This window comes from Mixophyes fleayi, chromosome 2, assembly GCF_038048845.1.
Source record: "Mixophyes fleayi isolate aMixFle1 chromosome 2, aMixFle1.hap1, whole genome shotgun sequence".
NCBI lineage: Eukaryota > Metazoa > Chordata > Amphibia > Anura > Limnodynastidae > Mixophyes > Mixophyes fleayi.
This window is the reverse complement of record NC_134403.1, coordinates 351,638,344-351,662,547: the sequence shown is the minus strand read 5'-3', so window position 1 is coordinate 351,662,547 and position 24,204 is coordinate 351,638,344. Positions and strand designations below refer to the sequence as shown.

The 24,204-nt window shown below is 40.2% G+C and overlaps 1 protein-coding gene and 1 long non-coding RNA gene across 2 annotated transcripts in view; one reads left to right on the top strand and one right to left on the bottom strand.

Annotated features, from left to right (window-relative positions):
• The window catches only part of LOC142139481 (uncharacterized), a 928,167-nt gene that overhangs the window by 302,502 nt on the left and 601,461 nt on the right, over positions 1-24,204 (top strand). The gene's annotated exons all lie outside the window — the stretch shown is intronic.
• Positions 1-24,204, bottom strand: part of APP (amyloid beta precursor protein) — a 183,888-nt gene that overhangs the window by 56,429 nt on the left and 103,255 nt on the right. The window contains exons 4-6 of the mRNA XM_075198369.1: positions 5,706-5,818; positions 3,083-3,273; positions 2,103-2,158 (exon numbers count right to left, since the gene is read on the bottom strand). Of these exons, the coding sequence (XP_075054470.1) occupies positions 2,103-2,158; positions 3,083-3,273; positions 5,706-5,818 (360 nt within the window). The remainder of the gene's footprint in view (positions 1-2,102; positions 2,159-3,082; positions 3,274-5,705; positions 5,819-24,204) is intronic.

The following is a 24,204-nucleotide window of genomic DNA, read 5'->3' as shown; positions in this document are numbered from 1 at the left end:
AAAACAAAAGTATATGGAAGAGTTTAAAATATATTATGTTGTACGGTTGTTCACTATGAATAGAGTATTACATTAAAAACCCCATCTTTATCATGTATTAAATCAGGTACATTATCTTTTATTTTCTGTTCTATCTGTAGTTCTATCGTTAAGGGTGAATATGTAACTCTCCCTATAGCTATTTTTAAAATCCACAGATTTCGTACATGTGAAAGTGACAAGGACATTTATCTTATGGAATGCCCTGGCGGCTTGTGTTACGTTGGCCAGAAAAGCCTAAAGATAAATACTGACCTGTCTGAACATAAAAGTAAAATAAGGAATTATAAGCCGGAATGAACAGAGACCTGTATTATATATGAATCTTTTCTGGCAAAACGTTGCTTTGATGCCAAACATGTAATTGTTCAATTAGGTTGGCAAATCATAACGGAAATACAAATAGTAGATAGTGGGGGATACAAATTTGCTCCTCCTCAAATAAGAAGCTTTATAAATATAGATTCATAAATTATAAATTTGGCACAATGTTTCAAAGATGCTAGAATCAACGGCTTCATTTGGACTGTTTTTCTTATCACTGCTGTAGGCTAAAGGAATGTTATTTACCATTTCCTTTGTTTGCTTCTTCAGCCTGCAATTAATAATTCTGCAGTGTCATGGACTACCATGGCAACCACAGTCACAGGTTCTGTGTCACACCCCTTACTCTTCCCCATGACATGCTGAGAGCTGTAAGGCTGTGTCTTTGGCAGCCATGTTTTGTAACCGCCAAAGAGACTTTGAACAGGAGTAATGATTTGAAGAACGACAGCTAAGAAAAATGATCAGAAGCTTACTTAACTTGCGATTTAAATAAAAAATAAATAAACCTTCTCTGTGGTAATTCCGTTTTAATTTATATATCGAAGTCTTTTTGTAATATTCTCATGAAACCAGTTATATTCGCACTATATATTAAACTATATTTTAATTGCACATTAGCATATCTCACCCCTTTGTTAATGTTGGTATATTTGCAATACGCATTTTGATGCTTGTAGGTAGGACAACATATTTAATTTTCTTCATATTTAAAGCCATATGACTTATATGTTATATATTAGGTACAGTGTTTACTAGGGGATTAGATTTAGAGACAATTTGATTCAAGCTGCCTTTTGAATAATAAGTGGCTATTTTTTCCATTATATGTCATGCAGTTTATTCAGATTATAGAACAAATAAACATTATTGTCATTACCTTAGAAGAGCCATGTATATTATACATATGTATAGTTGAATAATTGCTGTGTTTTTACTGGAATTTTATTATATCATCTTGAATATGTGCATCTATATGTTATTAAAATTCACAGGTTTTCAAATATAAAAGAATGGTATTATAATTTTGATTTTATTTGTTTAATAACTATTTTACACTTAATAGATGGTTATCCAAGATGCACATTTAATTTGGTCAATGACTGCGTTTACACCTGTTTAGTAATTGAATCAGGATGGTTTTGATTGGCCTCTAATGGTCACGTGACACAGTTGAACCTACCAACCTGGAGGAAATGCTGGTACAGAAACCAGCACCAAATACACTCTGAGTATGCATCTTGGAATGGAAACGAGGCTTGCAGCTATTTTATTATTAAGGCTCGGTCTATGTGGTGCAAGTCTTTTAGATCTGAATAATCACACAATAGCATACTTTAAAACTTGTATTCTTAAACAGCAGCCAATGGCTGGGTCACTTTTCCTAGCCGAAAAATTACACTGAAATAAACCTTCCTTCTAAATAATCGGTATGTTCCCTTTCATATTGTTTTCATGTCATTCTGAAGACAATAATAAGATTTAACGAGAAAGTAATGACTTTCCCTGGGTAACCCTGTACTTTAGTGGAATATATTAAACTAGAAGAGGTTTTCTTCCCCCTGACCAATAAAAATACTCTCTAACATGACTCAGTTCCATGTTGTCCGCACTTAAAGAACAAGTAATTATTCTGTACGATTACATGAAGACGTCAAATCTGTTTAATTTAAGAGGGGGTAATTCTCAAAATTACATGTTTGTGAAATAACATTATTCCGTAACATAAATAGTCAAACCGACAACCATCTCCTTGTATAATGACAAGTTACTCAGAAGCGTGTTGTTGTCCAGTCTAACAAACGTACAAAGACAGGGACAACGTGACTTCTAGTGGGACGGTCACCTACACAGAGGCAGCAGTCTTGTTGGATAAATCGATATTCCCAACAAGGCAGCCTATTAATTCACTCGGAGGTTCAGCCCACAAAAATGGCTGCTTCCACTGTGTGTAAATGCAAAACTATTTAAAAAGGCTTATAAAAAGACTGCACTTAAACTATTTATACGAGAACTTCCGATGTCAAGAATTGAATCAGCAGTCAAATGGGAAAGCCTTGATGAAGGCTATGAGAAAAACTAACTCTAATATAATGTTGTATAGGTTATAATACAGGATATATAGTAGTAAAGTGACTGTGGGGTCAGCATAAGGACAATAAAATGCTATGGAAATGGATATTTCTTTGCATATACAGAACAATACCAACCACTTTGCCCCATCACAGCAATAACGATACAGTATTCTGAGGCACAAGACAGAACTAGGTTAGTTTTCCAAAGACATGAGTATACACCTAAATAATTCAATCAATGTATTACAAAGTAGTATTTTACATTTATTATCTATTTTTTTTCAAGTTCAGCTTTAATTATGGATGAAGTCTTTATGGCATCTTAGATTTCACTAAACAAAAAGGTCATCGCTATACATCATTTCTTTCTTGTGTAAAACAAAGTTCAAGATTTCGACACACACAACGTACTTATTTAATGCAAAATTCAAACACAAAATGAAAGCTGGGTATTTTTTTCTCTGGTTAAAGCATTATATAAAACATACAGAAAAATATGAAAATGGTGAAATTTGCAGTAAGGGATGGGGGGCTCTTATTGGCAATGCCAAGTATACCGAGCCCGTAGTCCATCCAAGTCTGCGTTGGACTTTCATGAGTGGACTGTGAATGGAAATCACATATGTACATTATTATTATTTCACCTTCGATCGGCGTAGTCCGCGTCGGCTCCTCCCCACCAGACATCAGAGTCATCTTCAGCGTCAGCAGAGTCAAAGTTGTCATTTTCATCAGCGGCGGGACAGCAGACGAACTCTACCCCCCGGAACTTGTCTATGCCACAGGGCAGGAGCATGCCGTAGTCGTGAAGACTCATACTTCTCTCACTGCAAGACTGAAAAGCGGCAGCGCTCTGTCACAATATGACTCCCAGTCTATAAACATACCTACAAGTCAGGACTCAAAGCATCTACTATAAACAATGACTGATATGTACATAGAAGGCAATGAGAAGATAAACGTGTTATGTGTAGACTTTAAGGTCGTCAGATGACTGAATTTACCGTCAGTCCCGATAACCATCGGACAGATCTCAAACGTTGCTGGAAATCAGTGGTCTTTTTGCTTTAAAAAATGCTGCATGTTGAGGCCGACTACGTGTGAAACAGTTTAATTGGCTATGAAAATCACGGCGTCTATAGGCAGCTTAAGAAAGTGCAATTTTAGAGAGTAAAAGCAATGGCCTTACTTTCATAAAGACCAGAATTTACTTTGTGTATGCAAATTAGCTTTTGCCCCTCCCCCTTCATATAACAATATGTTAACATTCCATTGTACAGAGCAGTCCCATTGTTTCATCTCCTCTGTTCTAATAAACATTGTTTAGATCATAAGTAAGTCACTCAAACATTCTCCTAATCTACATTTAGTGCTGTCTTACCACATATTCAGAGAGGGAAGGGGGAAAACTCTTAGCGGTCATACAATGAAACAATATATAAGAATTGCTTTATGGAAAATGTCCTAGTTACATAGTAATATTACCACATAAAATATCTTAAGGACATTCTAATCTCAAAATGTTTCTTGGCTTAATTTATCAGACAATAGTTTTATACTGACCCTTTATGCATGCTATGAGCAAATTTAGGGAGGGGAACGTCCCAACTCTTTGTCTTCAAGAGACAGAGACAAAAAGAATGATACTCTACTGAAGGGGTATAACAACATAAACAGCATTCTAACAGTACATGGATAAACATAGACAGGAACAGGGATAGAGTGTTGTGAAGTATATATTTGTAAATGTATTTCTAAAAAGTACTATATAAAAAGATTTAAAAAAAAAGCTGCCCAATCCAAACGTTTCATATTTATATTGTTATTAGAAAGGAGATTTAATCCAATGTAAGGCATTTAAAATTAGTAAAAAAGAGGAAGCTATTAAATTATAATTGGAATAATTAACAAAAAAAATGTGTTGTGTTAATTCCAGAAATCCCCCCTTGTTACCCATCAGCATTATTATCCATCTCCCTCCTCATCTGTGCCAGCGGCATTTTATGCTAATGAGCAGCCTTTTAGTGGGTTACAATGAAGGAAGACCCTGTCTCCTGCCAGCCTAGCTCTGGGGTCAGGAATGAAATGATCCCAAAAGTCCAGTTGTCTGTTCTAATGTCCACTTTTTTCCTGATTAACACTTAACAATGTGGACACAGAAACAGATCCTTTTCCAATAAAGGGTTTTAAAAAGACAAAAAATGCCATATCCACGAACAGACAACACGGACTTTAATGCATATTTCTGGTATCAATAAGAAGTATTCAGCAGTACACACTGGTTTATATTGTGGACACTGACACTTTGGCATTATCTGCAGATGAACTTTCTAAATCTAAACAGAAGTGACCCTGCAATGGTTATAAAGAGGATATCCGCTCACTTTCCTGACACTACCATAAAGATGGGACTCCCAAGATATTCCCACCAAGCTGTTCTGTACGGAGAATTGAGAAGCGGGAGTCAGCGGATCCCATTGGACCGTTGATATTTTTCGTGGCTCCTCATTTGCTGCCCGTGGCAACACTGAATTATCCAACTTCTTTGAACTGAAAGTTTGAGGGAGCATCTTAAGGAACGGTGGGTGTACCAGTGCTGTGCACCTCTATCTCATTCAGCTAGTCAGGTGGAAGATCATCCAAAAAACAACTAGGGTGGACGTTTCCTTTAAGAGAGGATACTTGGATGAACGTGATGGCAGATGTTAAAGTACGTGCGCCAGTTTGTATTACACTCCTGCCCGCTCTCTGCGCTCGGCCAATGACCGTCGCCTCTCCTCCACTCTGATTACCTCTTCCCACTCCAGAATCCAAGACTTCTCCCGCGCTGCCCCCCTTCACTGGAATGACCTGCCACGCTCCATCCGTCTCTCTCCCACTCTTAGCTCCTTCAAACGGGCACTAAAAACCCACCTTTTCCTCAAAGCCTACCCACCTTCCACCTAACCCTGCCTCCCCTCCTTTATACGCCAACTCACTACCTCTGTACTTGTGTTTTGTTCACCCTCCCTTAGGATGTAAGCTCATTGAGCAGGGCCCTGCTCCCTCTTGTGTCCTTACCAGCTCTTCTGCTCCATCTCTACTGCATTAGCCTGCTTAGAGCTCCTGAAGTGTCAGTATTTTTTGTTTACTGTTCAGTAATGTTATACCCTGTACTGTCTACTGTTTGTGCATTGTACGGCGCTGCGGAACTCTTGTGGCGCCTAACAAATAAAGGATAATACTAATAATAATAATAATAATAATAATAATAATAATAATAATTACCTCTTTGGCCACTGTGTGCCAGTGGAGATGTGTCTCGCAAATATCCATCCTCTCCTGGTGGAGAAAGCGGCATTTATCCGGAACCAGAAGCGCGTCGCTCACAAATTCTCCAACTGCAAAACAAAAATAAATAAATCAATGAGATATAGCTACCAACATAATATGTAGCAGGCCCTTTAAAAGAATAATGGACAGATGAACCTAAATGCCTTAAAGACCACTGATGTTTCCTTAGGGTGGAAAATCATCTTTCATTGTGTACTGGCTACATTTATATTTTTTATTAGAACCCGCTACTGGCCAAAACACTTAATATATTTTCTTGCTTAATTATTTCTTGATTGCTGTTAAGACCGTTCTATTTGCAAAATAAATTGCGTTTCGACTAAAAATAAATATTATTTTGATAAAAATGGTTACACCGGGAGGATAGGACATTAGATTAGTGCTAACACCATCAGCGTTTCTTAACATTGCTACATCAAAAAAGGAATCTTATCAGAAGATATTGATGAATGTAACACTGCCAGGTAATGAAGGAAATTCATGCAAGTACGATTATTAAAAGGTCCATCTAAAATTAAAAAGCACCATGTAAAATTCAAAACATGTTTGTTACGTTCCCATACAATGAGAAATCATTAGATTTTCAGCATTGCCATCATATTTTCCACGTAGCTTTGGGCAGGCTATTATTTCAGACACTTAAAGGGTTGCTGGGGTATCTTTCAATAGATTTAAAGCTGCACTGTGGTATTGCAAAGTTTTACTAATAAGCTCTTCCACCTAGTGTAATATTTTACCAATGTCCACTTCGTCCTAGCCGAAAGGAGCATTGGGGGCTGCTAGAACCAATCACAAGCAGCAATCAAGGCACTGTGAATTCTGATTGGTCCCCCCTCAACCCGCCATGTTAATGAGGCAAGATAATTAATTGGCTGGTTCTGTATTACAGAATCCGCCAAGCCCCAGGAAAAACGTCTGCATGTGATGGCTCCTCCAGGCTAGGTGGAAGTGAACGTTAATAAAAGCTTACAGTAGGTGGTAGAGAAACGTTAAAAATAAAAGGCCAGGTGTGCGCAATCGCCACTTTATCTCAAATATCTCTGAAATATTAACATTTATTAGATAACATTTTTTTTTTCTTTAAGACTTAGTGGCTCTTTCCATTACCCAACATCAATATTCCGTGATTGCAACCATTCTGTGGGTTGGACCAATTTTCATGGAAGTGCAGTCTATCAATACCCTTGGATGTAGTAACCATTAAGTGCCTCGTGTCTCTCGGAGGTCACTAGATTCTAAGCAGCCAACAGATTAAATATTTGCTCATCCTATTTTTTTTCTTCATATTAATTTGGTTGGAACATTTGATGACGGCTAAATTCATTACAAACCGTGTAACATCTGGTAAGAATATTTCAGGTGTCAGTAAATGGAGCATAACCCTGACATACATGACAAGATGATAGATCACAGCGCAGGGGCCACAATACAAACGTTTGGATACCACACAGTTAGCACATTACAACAACTTACTGTGTAGGAACATTTAAATGGAACAGCAGACAAATAATTTTGTATTTGATGGCGTGAAACTAACACACTGAGTATGTGAACCGGTGCTGGAAACAGGTGTTGTAACATATAGCAACCAATCTGATGTTTCCTTTCATTTACTAAACTGTGATAGAGAAATAATCGGGGGATTTGATTGGTTGCTATGGGTAACCAGCATTTTCCATTTCTGTGTCCCACTCATCCGTCATGTAACTTGCTATAGTACATTCTATGGTATCCCAAAAGAAGTGTGTAGACACATTTCCATAGGGGTGTGAGGTAGAGGCTGTTGTCTCCTACTAACAGGGTTTAATAATTGTGGGCCCGGGTTAAAAAGTCCCATTTATTAAAACGTAGGAAACGATAGGTCATACCTCACAAACTCCTCCGGAATGTCCAGGAAACTCACAAATTTCGGTGAGTTCCCCCGAACTACAGGGGGTGAGGAGGCCATTCCTCCCACGTCCGGCCCACTTACTAATGAAGTGAACAAGACAGGGGCCTCAATGACATGATTCGCCACGAACCGCATCATTTTGGCCCCGGCGGTGCCAGGTCACTACTCTCCAATCGCCTAGAAAAAAATTGGCAAGTATGCGATAGGTGCTTCCATCTGACATAGTGAAACATACTAAAAAGTGAGTAATTAGATTTAATTATACATTACCCTGATGAATGTGTTTCAAGATTTAAAATTTCATAATTATTTCTTTACAAACACTATTTATAGATGGCAAGACATCCCTGCATCCTTAGTTGTATGGCAGAGGATGGTCCCAATGAACAAGGAGACACAGATCTTATTATTGCACAGGTCCATAGAACACACATACTCCACGGTCACACATTAAGTGTTCAGACATCAGGCTGAGACCCTGGCTCGCTCATAGCTCTCATACAGGTTATTATATACACTGCTGTCAGGAATCTGCTCGCTCTGTCAGTTCAGCAATTCCACAGTAAAGTGGGGAGAGAATCCAGGCGAAAAATGGGGTCTCTGGCAGATTGCTGAACATTACATGAGCGACTCCCCACTGTGCTGAAACATGGCGAGGTCTGCACTTCACCAATACTTAAATACTGATAGAATAGCTGTGCTTTCATTCCATCTAGTTCTCAGCAACCTAGGGAGAATGTTAACTGGCAGACGCACGCATTAATGCTGCAAGGTTGAAATGGAAATGATGTAACGGGTAAATCAAGCATGTAAAATAGTCCAAAAATCTACATTCTACTCATGGAAAATAATGTCAAAAACCCATATGTAATAGCTTAACACGACAGAAACAATGCGATAGTAAGTTCTAATTGATATTGACCGTAAGATCTATGTTCAAAACTGTAGAGCAAATGTTGTATTGTGACATCACATGTCTATATTTTGCTCTCTAACCCCCCAACTGTCCTGATTTAGACGGGATAGTCCTGATTTAAAGGGACTGTCCAGCACTGTTGGGAAGTGGTAGGGTGCCATGTGCCCCTTCCAAACCAATGAGGGGGTATGTTTGTGGGAGAGCAGTTGGTGACAACAGAGTGATTTAGTAGCTCTAGGTATATATGGGGTAGCAGGTCAATATGGTGACATCTGTGAGGTGCAAATGTTAGCGCAGTGCAGTGGTAGGAGCTGCACAGGGCCGTGGTATTCCGGGCCACGTACGGAATAGAAGCAATGGGTGACTATAGATTCACACAGCATCTATTCTGTAAGTGGTCCAGAATTCTGCTGTCCTGTCCAACTCCTCCAACCTAGACTGTACAAACATAGTGACAATGGCCAGTGACTGGAGCAGGCAGGCGTGCTGGAGTCCCCAGTTCCAATCCACGTTATGTTCTTGTGACCTTAGATGCCCACACTCAGCCCGCACTTTGCTAATATCGACTGGTGCAAACTTCTGCTCTGTCGCAAACACCACCATCTCAAACCCAATACACCTTGCCAAAAAGAAACTGCAGCAATACCGCCACACTGTACGTGTACGGAGATATTTCCATGCACACCGCCGACTTTCTGATAGTAATCCCACAAAAGCCTCTTTTCTCCACCTTTACCCAAAAGTGTCTAATGACCATACATAACAGTTTGCACTCAACTGGACAACAAATGTAAAGAGGATTTCAAATAATTCATGTTCCGTCACGGTATTGAAAGTGCTACACATTAATTCCTGAATGTTCTTCATCATCATCATCATCATCATTTATTTATATAGCGCCACTGATTCCGCAGCGCTGTACAGAAAACTCATTCACATCAGTCCCTGCCCCGTTGGAGCTTACAGTCTAAATTCCCTAACACACACACACACACACACAGACAGACTACGGTCAATTTTGATAGCAGAAAATTAACCTACTAGTATGTTTTTGGAGTGTGGGAGGAAACCGGAGAGGAAAACCACACAAACACAGGGAGATCATACAAACTACACAATTATAAGGCCATGGTCGGGAACTGAACTCATGACCCCAGCGCTGTGAGGCAGAAGTGCTAACCACTTATCCACCGTGTTGCCCATGTTCTTTATATTATATGGCAATGATGTTACCTTATATAAAGAACAAGTTAACCCGTCCATGATACTCATGCATTATAGTCAAATCAAGCTACTTAAGGTGTTAAAAAGGTTCTTGTCATGCATTTGGGACTAGCCCAGGCCTCCTCAGGGGAAGAGTGTTACTTCCCGACGCAAGCGCCCTTTTTTAACGTGGTTTTGTCCACATGTCACCACCTCATCATTTTTCTCCATCACCTCATCCTTCATCTTCATCGCCACATCCTTCATCAAGCTACTTAAGGTGTTAAAAACTCCCCACTGTCACCCCCGGCAACCAACAACCATTCCCAACTGTCACTTATCCTTCAAGAAATATATAGGTCAGTGTATAACTCTGCCCAGCAGGTGGCGCTGCAGCTTGTTTGTTTGGTTTTTTTTTCACACACGCCACTAGGCATTTATATAGTAGATTCTGCATTGTGCAAGAGAGATTTCCATCCACAATCACAATTTCATCTCTAGTATCCAGAGTTGCTTTCCTCACAACTTTCTAATTTTTGGAATTGGGACAGCGAGAAGGTGGTGTGGTCAGTCTACAGGGGACGTAGCTATGACACGTTGGGGGGGGGTCATCAAATTGTGAAAAAATCTCACATATTTATTGGCCAATGGTATTAGTAGATATTTTCTATAAAACAACCAGCATTTTCTATTTTGTGTCTTCCAACACCGGAGTTATCATCGATCTCAGTTTACAGGTAATGAGACGTATTCCACACCAATGAAGATTTACTGAATTGTATCCGGTATATGGATCTACTGAGTATAACTAAAAACACTGGTGGAAGCGGAATACAATGCTCATTTTTTACACCTCGGTAAATAGCGTGTCTGTGCCATTCTCGGCTTCCTGATTTATACAGGATAAAATCATGGACAAGGACAGCAGAGAATTGTGCATTTGTGATCTGCCATCCCAGTTACCATCTCTAAGGTTTTATAGAATGAATATGCCAACATGATTTAATGTGATTGACACAGGAAAGCTCATACAGTCCTTGGACATAAAACAACTTGTGTAACGGAGCCAGACCTAAAAACGCGAACACTGATGTCCTGTCTAAAATAGACCGGCCGGATTTTACACCTAATCAGATGTGGCACGGCCAAAACAAGAGGAACAGACCCAGTTTAGTGGAAAATAATACAAATAAAATAAAATAAAGAGTAGTAGATAATTCCTTTTGTCAAACATACCCAAAAAATAGTTTTATTTTATATAATAATAATAATATTAAAGTTTTATTGTGTCTCTACCAAATGTCTTCATATATTGTACACTTTTAGTTTTTATGGCAGAACAAGTTTTGCCTACTTGTCCTTGCGCAGCAATTGCCAGCATTATATGTGAATTACGAATACACTATACATCTCTTTAGGGCATGTATCCCAGTACAAGCAGACGGCTTTCTAGCATCAGTATAAAGAGACATCTGCCATCCAATCTCGGGTAATATACTGGGACACAAACAAGGATCAATACTGTATTATAAACAACACAACATGTGTGGCAGCAGTAACATATCACAGACAATAGCGGACACTGCTTATCGTTTATTACACAAATACAACGTGACCACAATATCATCCTGTCTCCCTACTTATTACACCTATCAAAGAGCCGCTAAAGCACAAAATGTAATACCAATGCTGACACAAACGAATAGAAAAAACAGGTACTGAATAATGTATCATGCCAGAGCCTCAACACTAATAAAACAAATGTGTGTTTTATTTATAGGACATTGTTGGACTCGTGTACAATGCCACCCAGCTTGCATGAGTCACCTGGAACCATGCCCGCCATCCGGCTGCACTGTATTCCTCATTAAAGAGACACCTAGGAGATGGGGCAGCGCAGAAATAATGTTTGGCACATAAAGCTTTGGTTTCAGTGTGAGTCCCATTTTTACGACTGCTTTTTTTTTTTTTTTTTTATATATATGTTTAATATTAATCTCCATTGTTGCACATTAACTGGGGATACCATTGCACAAGGTCTGCACAACTAAATGTAATTGCTCCTCTTCTAGAAGTTGGAGTGACAGAGTGTACTTGCTAACATAAACAGGAATTGGAGTTCCCTATAGTATATGTGTCTATTCTCCCGGAGGGTCCGGGAGACTACTGAATTTCAGGAGAGTGCTCCCATATTCCCAGAATAGTAGGTAACCCTTGTGGATCCCAAATCTCCTCCTAGTTAAGAGGGTGGGATGGGGCCTTTATGACACAATTCGATTCACCAGGTCTTGCTAAATGAGTCTAATGATGCCATGTGCGCCCTCATGGCTCCTCCCACCGCTGCATGGTCCACAAAGGTAGGCAAGTATACGCTAGAGAGAGAGCTTAAATGACGGAGATTGATGCATGTTGCCTATCTACGTACCACAGGAACTCAGCACGAAGGTGTTTGCTAAACCAGGGTTATTGTGAACCCCTTGAAATGGGTCGTGTTGGAAATTGCAAAACACCATAAGGTGCAATAAAAATAATAATAAAAAAAAAATAAAATGTAAATTTCTTTCCACCCTGTTTATAATGACTGTTAGTGAATCGGTGGGAGAGAGTCTCAGCGAGATCACTGCTTCTTTGTGAAATAAGATGCATTGTCGTGAAAGTTGGTTTCAGTGCACACAGTGGCTGTCTCTACGTGTTGGCCACGGCCACACTAACATGCATCAGCAGGAATATCACAAAGAAAATGACGGATTGGACCAGCAAAATTGAGTCTGTATCACAGCTCGTCTTTCTATTGTGTGTAAAACGCTGGTGGTTACATAGAACTCTCTGAAATAGTTATTTTTAATAGGATATAGTGAGTGTTATAACCCCTCTTAAATATTTGAATGATGCACTTAAATGGAATATAAAAAATGAATTTAATTTAATGAGACTGATGTATTCTTCATTAAAATGCTGACTTGGTATTATGAAATCTAGCAGCAGGAGGTCAATAGTACAGACTAAGCTTACAAGAAAGCCGGTGGATACTAACTGTGTGCAGACACCATGTGACTCACATGAACAAAATAACTGGCAAGAGAGGAGAATGTGGTTCGGATCTGGCCGCTTAGAGGGGGGTAACGGATGCACCAGATTGCAGACAGGAGAGATTGCAACGTTTTCTCATCTGTGCACTATATGGGGTTTTTGTTTTACAATATTTAATATGCAAAATCAGTTGCTTTAAACAATCTGTTACATAATGAGGGAAAACTTATTTTATGTATCAGTGTTCCAGACTTAAAAATTAACCCTTTGCACAATAGAGTAGGTAAAGAAAAAAACCAAAAACAAACTGTTATACGGTCTAACCCTACTGCAGTTCTATTGGCAAAACATTATACTCAGGGGCCCATTAAAACCTGTGCAATAAGTTCCCCTTATCGCACCAAAATCATCCCACAATTCAATGGGACTGCCCGACCTTGCGTTAGCGGTGCAGGGTTTGGCAAGCAGGAAGGTTATAGCAGCGGGGGACTCTCAAGCCCCAGCATGCGGTTCCAGTCACTGGCTGCCAATGTGTGCTGAATCATTTAGTTCCACAATAGCTTGAGTTCCAGAATAATGGACAAGGGTCCCTAAGAAACCTAGACAAAAAAAAAGAAGGACTGTTCTAAAATAAAGTTTAATTAAAGATAGAAAACAAACAAACAAATATCTGAAACCCCTCAGCTCACCACTTTAATATAGAATAAATTATTCTCTCTTCGCTCTTCATCATAATTCAATGATAAAAAAGAAAACCAGACAACAGCTGATGGGCCCAGCACTGAATGACTGAGACCTTAGCCCCGTAGCCAATCACAAGTGGCCAGCATGGGAATAGGCTTGTGATTGGCTGAGAGGTTTAGCAGCAGGTAGACTAACTTTGCATATTTCTTTATTCCCGCTGCATTACAAAACCAGAAGCATTTTCCACTGGACTACAAAGGTAAAACGAAGAGAAAATACATTTTTTATTTTTTTTTACAATAAATTGAAGTTTTGGGTGACATTTGTTATAATATTTATTTAGAAATGGGTCTGAAAAGTTTTAGTAAGCAGTTCTGTTTTCTGCTGTTAGAGTTCCCTTGCTATGTACTTTGTCTACTTTGTAAAAACAAAATAACCCGAAAGTTGGACGGATATTTTTGGGAACTTGAAATACAAATCTATAGCAGTGGTTTTATACCTCCCAACATTAGGAACCAACTTATAATCAGCTGTGTAATATGACAACAAGTACTTCCTATTTAATAGCTGATTATAACGTCCAGTTTTAGGCTGTGTAGTATTAAGTATACGACATGCAGACAGTGTCATTACCTGCTGCAGACTGAATGTTTTTAGTCCGCTTGGTATGGATTCTGTCTATCACACACCTTGGATGAGAATATCCTTTGCATTAATATTCAGCGACACCAACCCTTAGACTTGTTATTCCTGAGAAATATGTTTACACTGCATTAAAATTCAGGTCCTGCTTCCTCTGCATTTCACGCTGTTAATCTCTGATACAGTGTACAGCAAACTTTCATTATAAGAAAATGAGCGTGCTTGGCTATGACAAATATTGCTTTATTTAAACTATTCTGGTTGGCAACAAGAGGAACGGGTTCAAAGAAGAAGTCCCCGCTGTTTCCAGACTCCTTTCAATTGTCTTACATTTATTCAGACTGAAGAGCATAGTTAAAATTAATAAATGACAAGTAGCGCACGCATTTTATTCTTTGAACATAGGTTAGAAAGAAGTTGGTGAAAAATTGGGAATTTTTAATGAGTCTCTTCTCCATACACCCCTTCTGTGAGACTTCCTACACTAGCGCATCTACACAGCTCCTTCCTTAGCACAGTGAGGGGCAACGTGGCACAGGTAAAGGGTCACTTGTGAGGCCCTTCAGCCTTCAAAGGGTCCGCACAGAGGATGGAGGGAGAGCACAGTGACCAGCCTCCTCCTCCAGGTATGCCGCGTGACCTCCCCGCACTGTGGCGCCAAAGTCGGTTGACTGATTCTGATAAGATCGGGAGCAGGTAAAGGCTCGGTGGGCCGCCTGCTGCCCTATTATTATTATTCATTTTTATTTCTAGGGCGCCACAAAGTGTCTGTAGCGCCGTACAAAGACAAACAATGGCACAGTACAAGGTGAAACAGCACAGTACAATTAACAGTAAGCACTATAACTCTGGGAGCTCAAAGCACAGCTAGAGAGAAAGAGTGAGGGATAATCAGTAAAAGCTGGTAACCTGAGCCCAAGGGGGTGGGTGCGGATGACAGGTTAAGAGCCACTGAGAGGAACAGAGAGAAGCGAGAGGAGTGGGAGGGCAGAAGGTCCAAGAGGAGGTGGGCTGAGTAGCTGGAGATCAAAGTTAAAAGTGGGAAAAAAGAGGAGAAAAAGCCCTGCACAAAGGAGCGTACAATCTAAAGGGACATAGAGACACAATGGTGAAACGGAGACAGAGTCGAGGAGGGGGGGAGAAAGGAAGAGAGGGAGAGGTAGCCGACAGGTGGGTGGTTAAGCAGGTGACTGGAAGGCTTTTAAGAAAACGTGGGTTTAATGTCCGTTTGAAACTGGACAGATTAGGGGATGTTCTGATGGGGCTTGTTGCAATGAACGGAGGCGGCACGGGAGAAGTCTTGGATACGTGAGTGAGAAGAGGTAATCAGAGGGGAAGAGAGGCGACGATCATTGGATCATTGGCCCTAGCATATTCAATGCCCCATCTGAACCCTCATGGACTAATATGGAATTAACATGGCAGATCTCGTCATCTCTTAAGCAATGGAAAACAGGTTTTAGCGATATCTTGGAACTCTGAGAAACCCATGTATTTCACCATGCTGTAATTAGCCAATGTATTGTAGGAGTACAGTGACACTGGCTGATCTGCCACCTATTTCAAACTTTTTTCCTGTTAGCGGTGTCCATACTTTTGAATGGCACCTGTACTTAGATGCACATTGTGAAGCTCTGAGCAGGGCTTCACAATGTGCAAGCAGGGCTTGCTTCAAATCAATGAAAGCTATAGCGCGCATGCAGTTTTTTTAATGCTATTTTAAAGTAGTTACTCATTTCCAGACAGGTGCATAATAAATATGCATACCGTACCTTTATATACAACACAACTCAGAATCCAACCTTTATTAAATATGTAGCCAGTTAACTAACATTTAAACCGGAATATCTGGATGGATAGAGCTGACCTAACAGCTGCCTACTGGCATGGCAGAAGCACACATCCGATTAGCAGAACCCATCTAGAGTGCCTTCCCAAACTACAGGTCTTAGAAGTAGCGGAAAGGGAAGAAGGAGCTGTTTGCGTTTAAGAACGTAGGATCCAATATGCATTGTACATGTGAAGAGGGTTAACACTCACAGGGGAGAATTCAATTCTACGCCCTGTGCCTCAGGAGCTGTCTGTGAAGGCACGTCGCGGCGATGAAAATGAGCAGAGATTCCTTACCGTAATAACTTGTAATGTACGCTGCCGGACATTGCGGTGATGTCCAGCGGCAGAACACTGAATCCCCCCCAGGTTACCAACTTTCAGCTGAAAAATGTACAAGTTAATAAAGTTTTTCCAGGAGTACACTATGTATATCTGATATCACATAGTGAATAAGGTTAGGGAGAGTTTCACCCTAATGATACCATGAAAATAAGCATCTCTCTGGTCACTTCTGAGATAGGAGCCCCAACTATTGTTAAACAGCGTTTCTCCAGATTGGATTTAAGCTCAGTATTTGCTCAGAATACCAAGTGGTTAAGGTGTTGACATGGAGGCACATAAAATCCAAACATTTTGAGATACGAGGACTGTCTGATGTAATCACCCAGTTTATTGCTGCCAGGAGCTTTATGTGCATATTGATGGGTGGTTATTAAATTAAGAACCACCGTTGCATGTTACCTGGAGACTAACTTAAGCCGCCCACAAATATACTCTCCAGTTTCCAAGAAAGGAAAATAAGAATCTGATGAATTTAAAAACAAAACTCATTGTTAAAAATCTTTGATGAACACAGGTACCTTACTATCTGTATAACACGGATGTTATTAGAAGATGAAAGTGGAAAGCCTCTGCATACAAATAGGTACGTTTCAAGGTATGTTTTAGAAAACACAGATCAAAGAAAATAAGAGGGATACACAAAAAGACAGCACACAAACATGCATCTTGGAGCGGATAATTGTATCAAGTAATGAGAAATCCCTTTGATCTTTCTGGCCTCGGAGGATTACACTGGTGAGATAAAAATAAACTGAAAGCCTAATCTCAACATGAAACAGTTTGGGACTGGGGAAGTATAGTGTAATGACTGAGGAACACTGTGAATGTGAATACATTTGCCATCCAATTCTTACCAATGGAAATAAACAAGATCCAGTAATTTTCCAATATACAACATACAATATTGATCTTTGATAATATTTTAAATCAGTTTATTGGTGCCAAGTACGTTCCTGCTGGGTTTAAAAGTTCTACACTGCAATGTATGGTGACTAGCATGCTCTATCCTTGCGTTAAGGTTCCCATATATAGATCCTGTTGTCTGGCCCAGTCACACAATGACCAGAAGGGGGCAGATTTGGTCACATACGCTGAAACCTATCTTGTTGTTCACTGATTGGTCCACGCAACCAGGTCTGGTGACGCCATAAATGAACTCATCGACCAATCAAATTTTCATCTTGTCTCATTGATCTGACGAGAACAGATTTACATTGAATATTATGGACTCTGACCAAGCAAGGCAATTTTACCAAGCAGATTGTCTGACCTAACCCTGGCTTGTATAACCAAGTTTACAAATGGTGCCACAAACGCCTAAGACAACAGACAGTTCCCTGGAATGTAATAAATTTGTGTTGGGAATATTTCTATAAAAATTGATATTTCTCCATCCATTTGGTGACTAGTGATATCAGAGAGATAACAATATTTATACTATTGATGTGCTTTTCAACACATACCTCATCCATGTTAGAGATCATCAAAGACAGCAATTTTATTCACAGCCGTAAATACAGCGTGTTTAAATATTACCTACAGTTTCTCTATTTCATTGCTCGCTTGCTTCGTTTTAGACACTGCAGTCAGAGATAAGGGTGACCGCAATACATAATGCCCTATCAAGTATAATAACCAGCCCCAAATCCAGTTCATAAATGACAGCAGAAAAAAAGACCCACACAGTTTACACGTCATATGTTCTGAGATCTTTAATTTCACTCATTGACAAAAAGAAAATGCATAATTAAAAAAAAAAAAAAAATCAACCTAAACTTAACTTTGTAAAATACTAATAAAACACTAACTTTTTTTTGTTGATCACAAAAATGTACGTATCATAAGGAATAATGCATTCCTAATGTGAGATAAAAGGAATGTATAAATCACCTCACAGTTCCCTGCCGAATAAAAAACCATCTGGACTGCAGCATTGTGCTATCATAGAGACTTCTAACATCTTTACATTTTCATACGGGGTAAATTATATACATATGCACACACATACATACAGATGGAACATTATATTTGTTAGAAGAGCGGCATGATGGAATAGATTGTTGTTTACCCTCTAACGATACCTCCACGATCATACACACACCTATAATATAGCTTGCAAACTGCAGCTAGTGGCAAATAAATTCCTGGCTCTCCCCCCTCTGTGTCCGTAGAGTGAAAGCTCTGCTTGGCATGTGTCCGGTTACTTCAGGTGCACTTGTCGTCTAACCACAGGTATGGTGGCCATTTTGTGCAGAGAATCAATGTTCATAAGACTGTAGCCTAACAATTTACTGGGAAGTGACAGCGTCAGTTTATGTATAGATAGACTCACAGTGAAGAAAATAAAGGACTTTAATTGAGTAACATCATCATTTATTTATATAGCAGCAGCAAATTCCATAGCGATTTACAATTGGGAACAGGCATTAATAAAACAATACTGGGTAATACATACAGAGAGATAAGAGGACCCGGCTCACAAGCTTACAATCTATAGGACAATGGGAGTTTGAAACACAAGGGCACGTGCTACATCATATTGCACAATGGACCAGCTAGAATGCAAAGGTATAAAGTATTGAGTGTGCTGTGTGATCAGTCACGCAGCAATGTTGGTCAGAGGGTTGTTGTCTTGTGTTAGCTGTGTAGAGGGTGGTAATAGGGTAATCTAGGGAGATTAAGAGGGTGGTTGAGGAATATCATAAGCTTGTCTGAAGAGGTGGGTTTTCAGTGAACGCTTGAAGGTTTGAAGACTAGAGGAAAGTCTTATTGTGCGAGGGAGGGAATTCCTCAAAGTGGGTGCAACCCGAAAAAAGTATGGTCGTTCCAGAGGGTCTCCAGTGTTTGGACACCCAATGTAAGTCCTCCAAAGGGAAATGAGGGTTACAAACTCTTTCCAGCTCCACGCACGGCTTGTAGGGAGATATTTTGAGACAAGTGAGGAGATTTATGTCTGTGCAATTTTGTTGATGGCCTTGTATGTTAGCAGAAGAATTTTATATTGGATTCTGTAAAAAAAACAGGCAACCAATGTAGAGACTGACAGAGTGGCTCAGTAGAGGAAGAACATAACAACATGTTGACAGGGAAATGTGATGCAAGTCTACAAAAGTATGGCCATCGCAGCTGTTCTTTTAATTTATCAAGGGGTTAAAGCAGGAGAAATCAGAGATTTTCGAATGGGGACTGCGATGTGACCAAAATTTGCCACCAATGAGCCCTGGCTTAATAAATTTAAGCGTCGGTACATGTTGTACGCAGCGATACACAATGATTCTTACTGCTGCCCACTGAGCACCAATGTTAAATACTGTAGATCCCTAAATGTGTAATAAAAACAGTCAACAGGAAGACTATGATGTTATCATCCTCTTCTGTTAGCAGAGGTAGCGGGCGAAAATGCCAGGATGTGCCCTGTGGAAAAACTTGGGTTGGCACTCACAGCTGGAGTCAGGAGTTCTATTCCCGACTAGAGCCTTATCTGTGTGACGTTTGTATGTTCTCCCCTGTTTACGCAGGTTTCCTCCAGTTTACTCCCACAGTCCAAACACATACTGGCAAGTTAATTGGCTGCTAACCAGGTTAACCCTAGTCTGTGTGTTAGGGAATTTAGACTGTAAGCTCCAATGGGGCAGGGACTGATGTGAATGATAAATATTCTCTGATTCTAGAATTATATTAAAAAGCTACATCAGAAACATGAACACAGAACCACACAAGCCAGTTATGTAACAATGCAAAAACATTCTAAAGAAATATTTCTAGCATTCTTTGGTGGCAGATAGAACATAAAAATGACCAGCGAAGTAGCCATAGTAACGGATTTCTCAAGGAACATAACAAAAACTGGTCAGAGATGTATTTATTTTTACAGGTGACAAACAGCCACAGTAATTGGTGCCTCTCGGCATACAGCCACAGATGCCCTAAGACCCGCCGCATCCTGTAGTCACACAGAACATTCATTAATCCTTGCTGGTCCTGTCAGACAGCAGAATACAATGGCAGTTACTTCCCTCCTGAGATAAATGAAGTTCCTGAGGGAAACTTCAGGTAAACTCACATCAGCTCAATTTTCTATGTAAAATGGTCAGAGACGCAAAATAACCCAACCAATAAAGGAAAGAAAGTAAATAAAGTCTCAGGCAGGAACACATACCCTTGTGGGCCTCCAGTACATCCCCTGTCAATGGCCAATCCCAATCTGGATATAAGAACCACCTAATATAAAATACAACCTTGGATCAGAAGCTGAACCTCCTCCTAGTAACAGCAATGGATTCACAACCTGCACTCCCAAAGGAGCTTCATTTATTCAGGAGAAAAATAGGAAAACCAATAGATTTTGGGAGCATGGCTGAGAAAGAGGCCAAGGCCTGAAACGTTGTGTTTCTTCTTTTTTTGCCCTGATTAAACAACATTCCTTAGGGCAGCGATTGCAAGGGCCACATGTGTCCCAAAATGACCTTGGCACCGCAAAGCACTTATTCCAGAATGCCTCCACATAACCTCTTCCCCACAGGCCTCTCAGACCACCCCACATGTACCACCCCCACGACCTCCCCTTAGGCCCCCCACACATCAGCCCACATGTCATTCTGACCTCCCCCCATGACATTCTTGACCTCCCCCCAATCCACCTTCCCCAAGACATTCTGGACATCCCACCCCATGACATTCTGGACCACCCCACGGCATTCTGGGCCTTCCCCCAAGTCCCCCCCCTTGACTATCTGGACCTCCCCCATGACATTCTGGACCTCCCCCCAAGCCCTCCCTCCCTGCCATTCTGGAGACCGCAGATTACGGCTCAGCTCGCCGCCTTTTGCCCACTGTGCAATTCATGGATTCCACCAACAATCAATTTTTAATTAATTAGATTTCAACCAGGAAAAAATATGTTCACCTTAATTGTTAACATAACTACTCTAATTGTAATATACAACTAAAACTTTGTAATTACATACAAAAATAACTGAGAAATCAAGGACTAGGTGCCTGATTCATTAAGGATCTTAACTTAAGAAACTTCTTATTTCAGTCTCCTGGACAAAACCATGTTACAATGCAAGGGGTGCAAATTAGTTTTCTGTTTTGCACATAACTTAAATACTGACTGTTTTTTCATGTATCACACAATACTTGATAGCTTAATTGTACACTGAAACCTAAAGTTGATATTTGTGTGCTACATGAAAAAACAGTCAGTATTTAACTTATGTGCAAAACAGAATACTAATTTGCACCCCTTTTAAAAAAAATTTTTTTTAATCTAAATCATGAATAAGTCACTACTGCTTACAAGTTAAAAATGTACCTTATTCCAGTCACCCAAAATAGATGAGAATAAGGAGACCCTGACGTTACTGGTCAAACACTTTAGTCTCGAGCTGGATATATTTTTAGTTCATGTAATTCAATGATCTAAAAAAAAAAACAACAACACAGAACTTTCCTTTTTCTCTGATAAATGTAGCAAGATCAAACTCACAGAGGGAATATCAAAATACTTGTGGTTGAAGGCCTTCCATAACCAAGAGTATTCCACGAAAGGTCCACTTAACAGTAAATTACAGCAACAGAGAATAATCTTTTACCCTTTCAGTGCTGAGAATAGTCTCATACAAAGGGAAATGGGGAAGGGCTCTCCCACCTACACCCTCCCCCCCCCCCCCCACCGACGCACAGACAGACATTTGAGGGAGAGCACAAAAGGGGTCTTAAACAAGCCTCCCAATTGTCTACAGACCAGTTGCATTTCCTCCCATTATTACCAGACAGGGAAAAAATTCCTTATTGTGCGGCATGGTAATGACGCGTTTCGCACTGAAACAGGAAGTAGGCAAGTATTACACACACACTGTAGGGTCAATTTTATCCAAAGCAACTTACCAAGCATGGGATTCTGTTGGGGACTGTCGGAGGAAGCCCAAAACATACAACCCCACACAGATAGGGCCCCGGTTACAATAGTTCCCATGGCCAGAGCTGTGAGGCAACGCAAAGCACGGCACCAACACCACAACGCTCTGGTAGACATCTCAAATCTAACATTAAGCGACATAAACTGCAGCAACAATACTGAGGAAATCTGTGCGTTGTGAAAAATGTTGTTTTAACAAAGTGCCAAAAACTGCACCTTAGGCAACTGAGCCCTGAACGGACCCTGTCCTTAAGTTGGCAAAAGCCATCATAACAAACGTCACTTTCATCATTTTACTTTCACAGGAGCTGTGAAGGGATAAATGTCAGCACACTGGGGTGGAAACATTAAGATGTACAGATGTAGATCCTGAGCTGTCAGTCAAATTAACCGCAGAACTTGCTTTAAGGAAAGCAGAATGCCAATCAATACATAGCTTAATGGCTCCTGGGGGAGAGCGGAGGGGTCACATTTCCTCTTCTCAAGTGCAGCCGTAGAAAGGTGCGACAGCAGAGATGTCTCAGACATCATTACATGTTACTGCTGGTGTGAAAGGTTACAGGGAGGACGCGAAAACTTAGGAGATAAAGTGTGAAAACAAATGCAAGCGAGACAGATTTCTCCCCATTAACACTATATGTCACAAGATATACAGAAAGGAGTATTTTCTATGCTAATTAGGGGAGGCGAGAGATAGTAAGATATAATAATAGATATCAACATAAGTAGGAGATTCGTAGAGGAAATTTAAAATAAAAAAAATAATATTTGTGCAAATTCAATACCCCATGTTGCTCTTTAGAACAATGCACTATTACCGTAGTAACGGTAATAGTGTACAGCCCGCATTGTTCTTCAATCTGCCCCATAGAGCCTTATATTCAATATTATGAATTAAAAAAGTCAACTGCATTTTTATTTTGTATGATTTACGGATTGGGAATCTGTGTTTACGGCTCCATAGTCTCTCTACAAGAGCCTTGCACAGCAGCTAGACTTCCTCTGGTGATATCTGTCTACTCGTTTGGCCTGGCTCGAGCAGAGCGGATAATGACCATATACCCAGCCAGATGAGATCCTCATGCCACTGCATTTACAAATCATCCGGGTCAACATCCATATTATCCAGTTACTACGTTCACATGTAAGAAGCTGCCGATTGCTGCTTCTTCATGTAATTTTGCCAACATGTGTGTCAGAAACAGTATATGAGAGCTGTATTTTGTCTTTCAAATGTAGTATAGCATCTAAACTTCTGGAAGATCACTAGTACCTTTAACTGATGTGTAAATGTCCTTGTAAGGACCCTTCAGAAATAAAACATCACTGCTCAAAGATTCTGCCTGATGCTTATTGCCTGCTGTATTGTGTGACCAACAGACAAGAGCTTACACTCTAATCCGTTCCCCGGCTGTCCTCTGTTGATCCCATCGTCTGTGTCAACGCTGTGCCCGCTACCCAGCAGTCCTGATGTGTAGTAAGCGGTCAGAAGGTACCAGCCAGCCCACAGCAAAGACGCGCTATAGCAGTTATACCAGCTACCTCAGAAGTAAGCGGTTCTAGGTGACATTAAGGAGTCCAGTGGTGGCAGCGCAGTTGGCATTCGCAGTCGACGGGTGTCTGGTGGCAAGGAGACACCAGTAGGAGGGGTCAGTAACAGTGGGTTACTGACTATGAGAAAGAAACCCAGATAAATTGTGCAGGAAGAACATCCCTCCATTCCTCCTTCCCCCTACAGACCGGGTGGTGAAATAAGCTCATCTGTTCTAATTATCATATAGTAAGAACATAATTAACAATCATCCAGTCCTCACCAGCTCATACAATTTCATACATTTATTATCATGTGACAAATATCCCATAACATATTTTCAGTGGTCGTTATTTATTCCTCAAAAATAAACCTGTAAGCCACTTTGGTGAAAAAGTAAAACTTTACTGTTTCCGTATAAATAAAAAAAAAAGCACA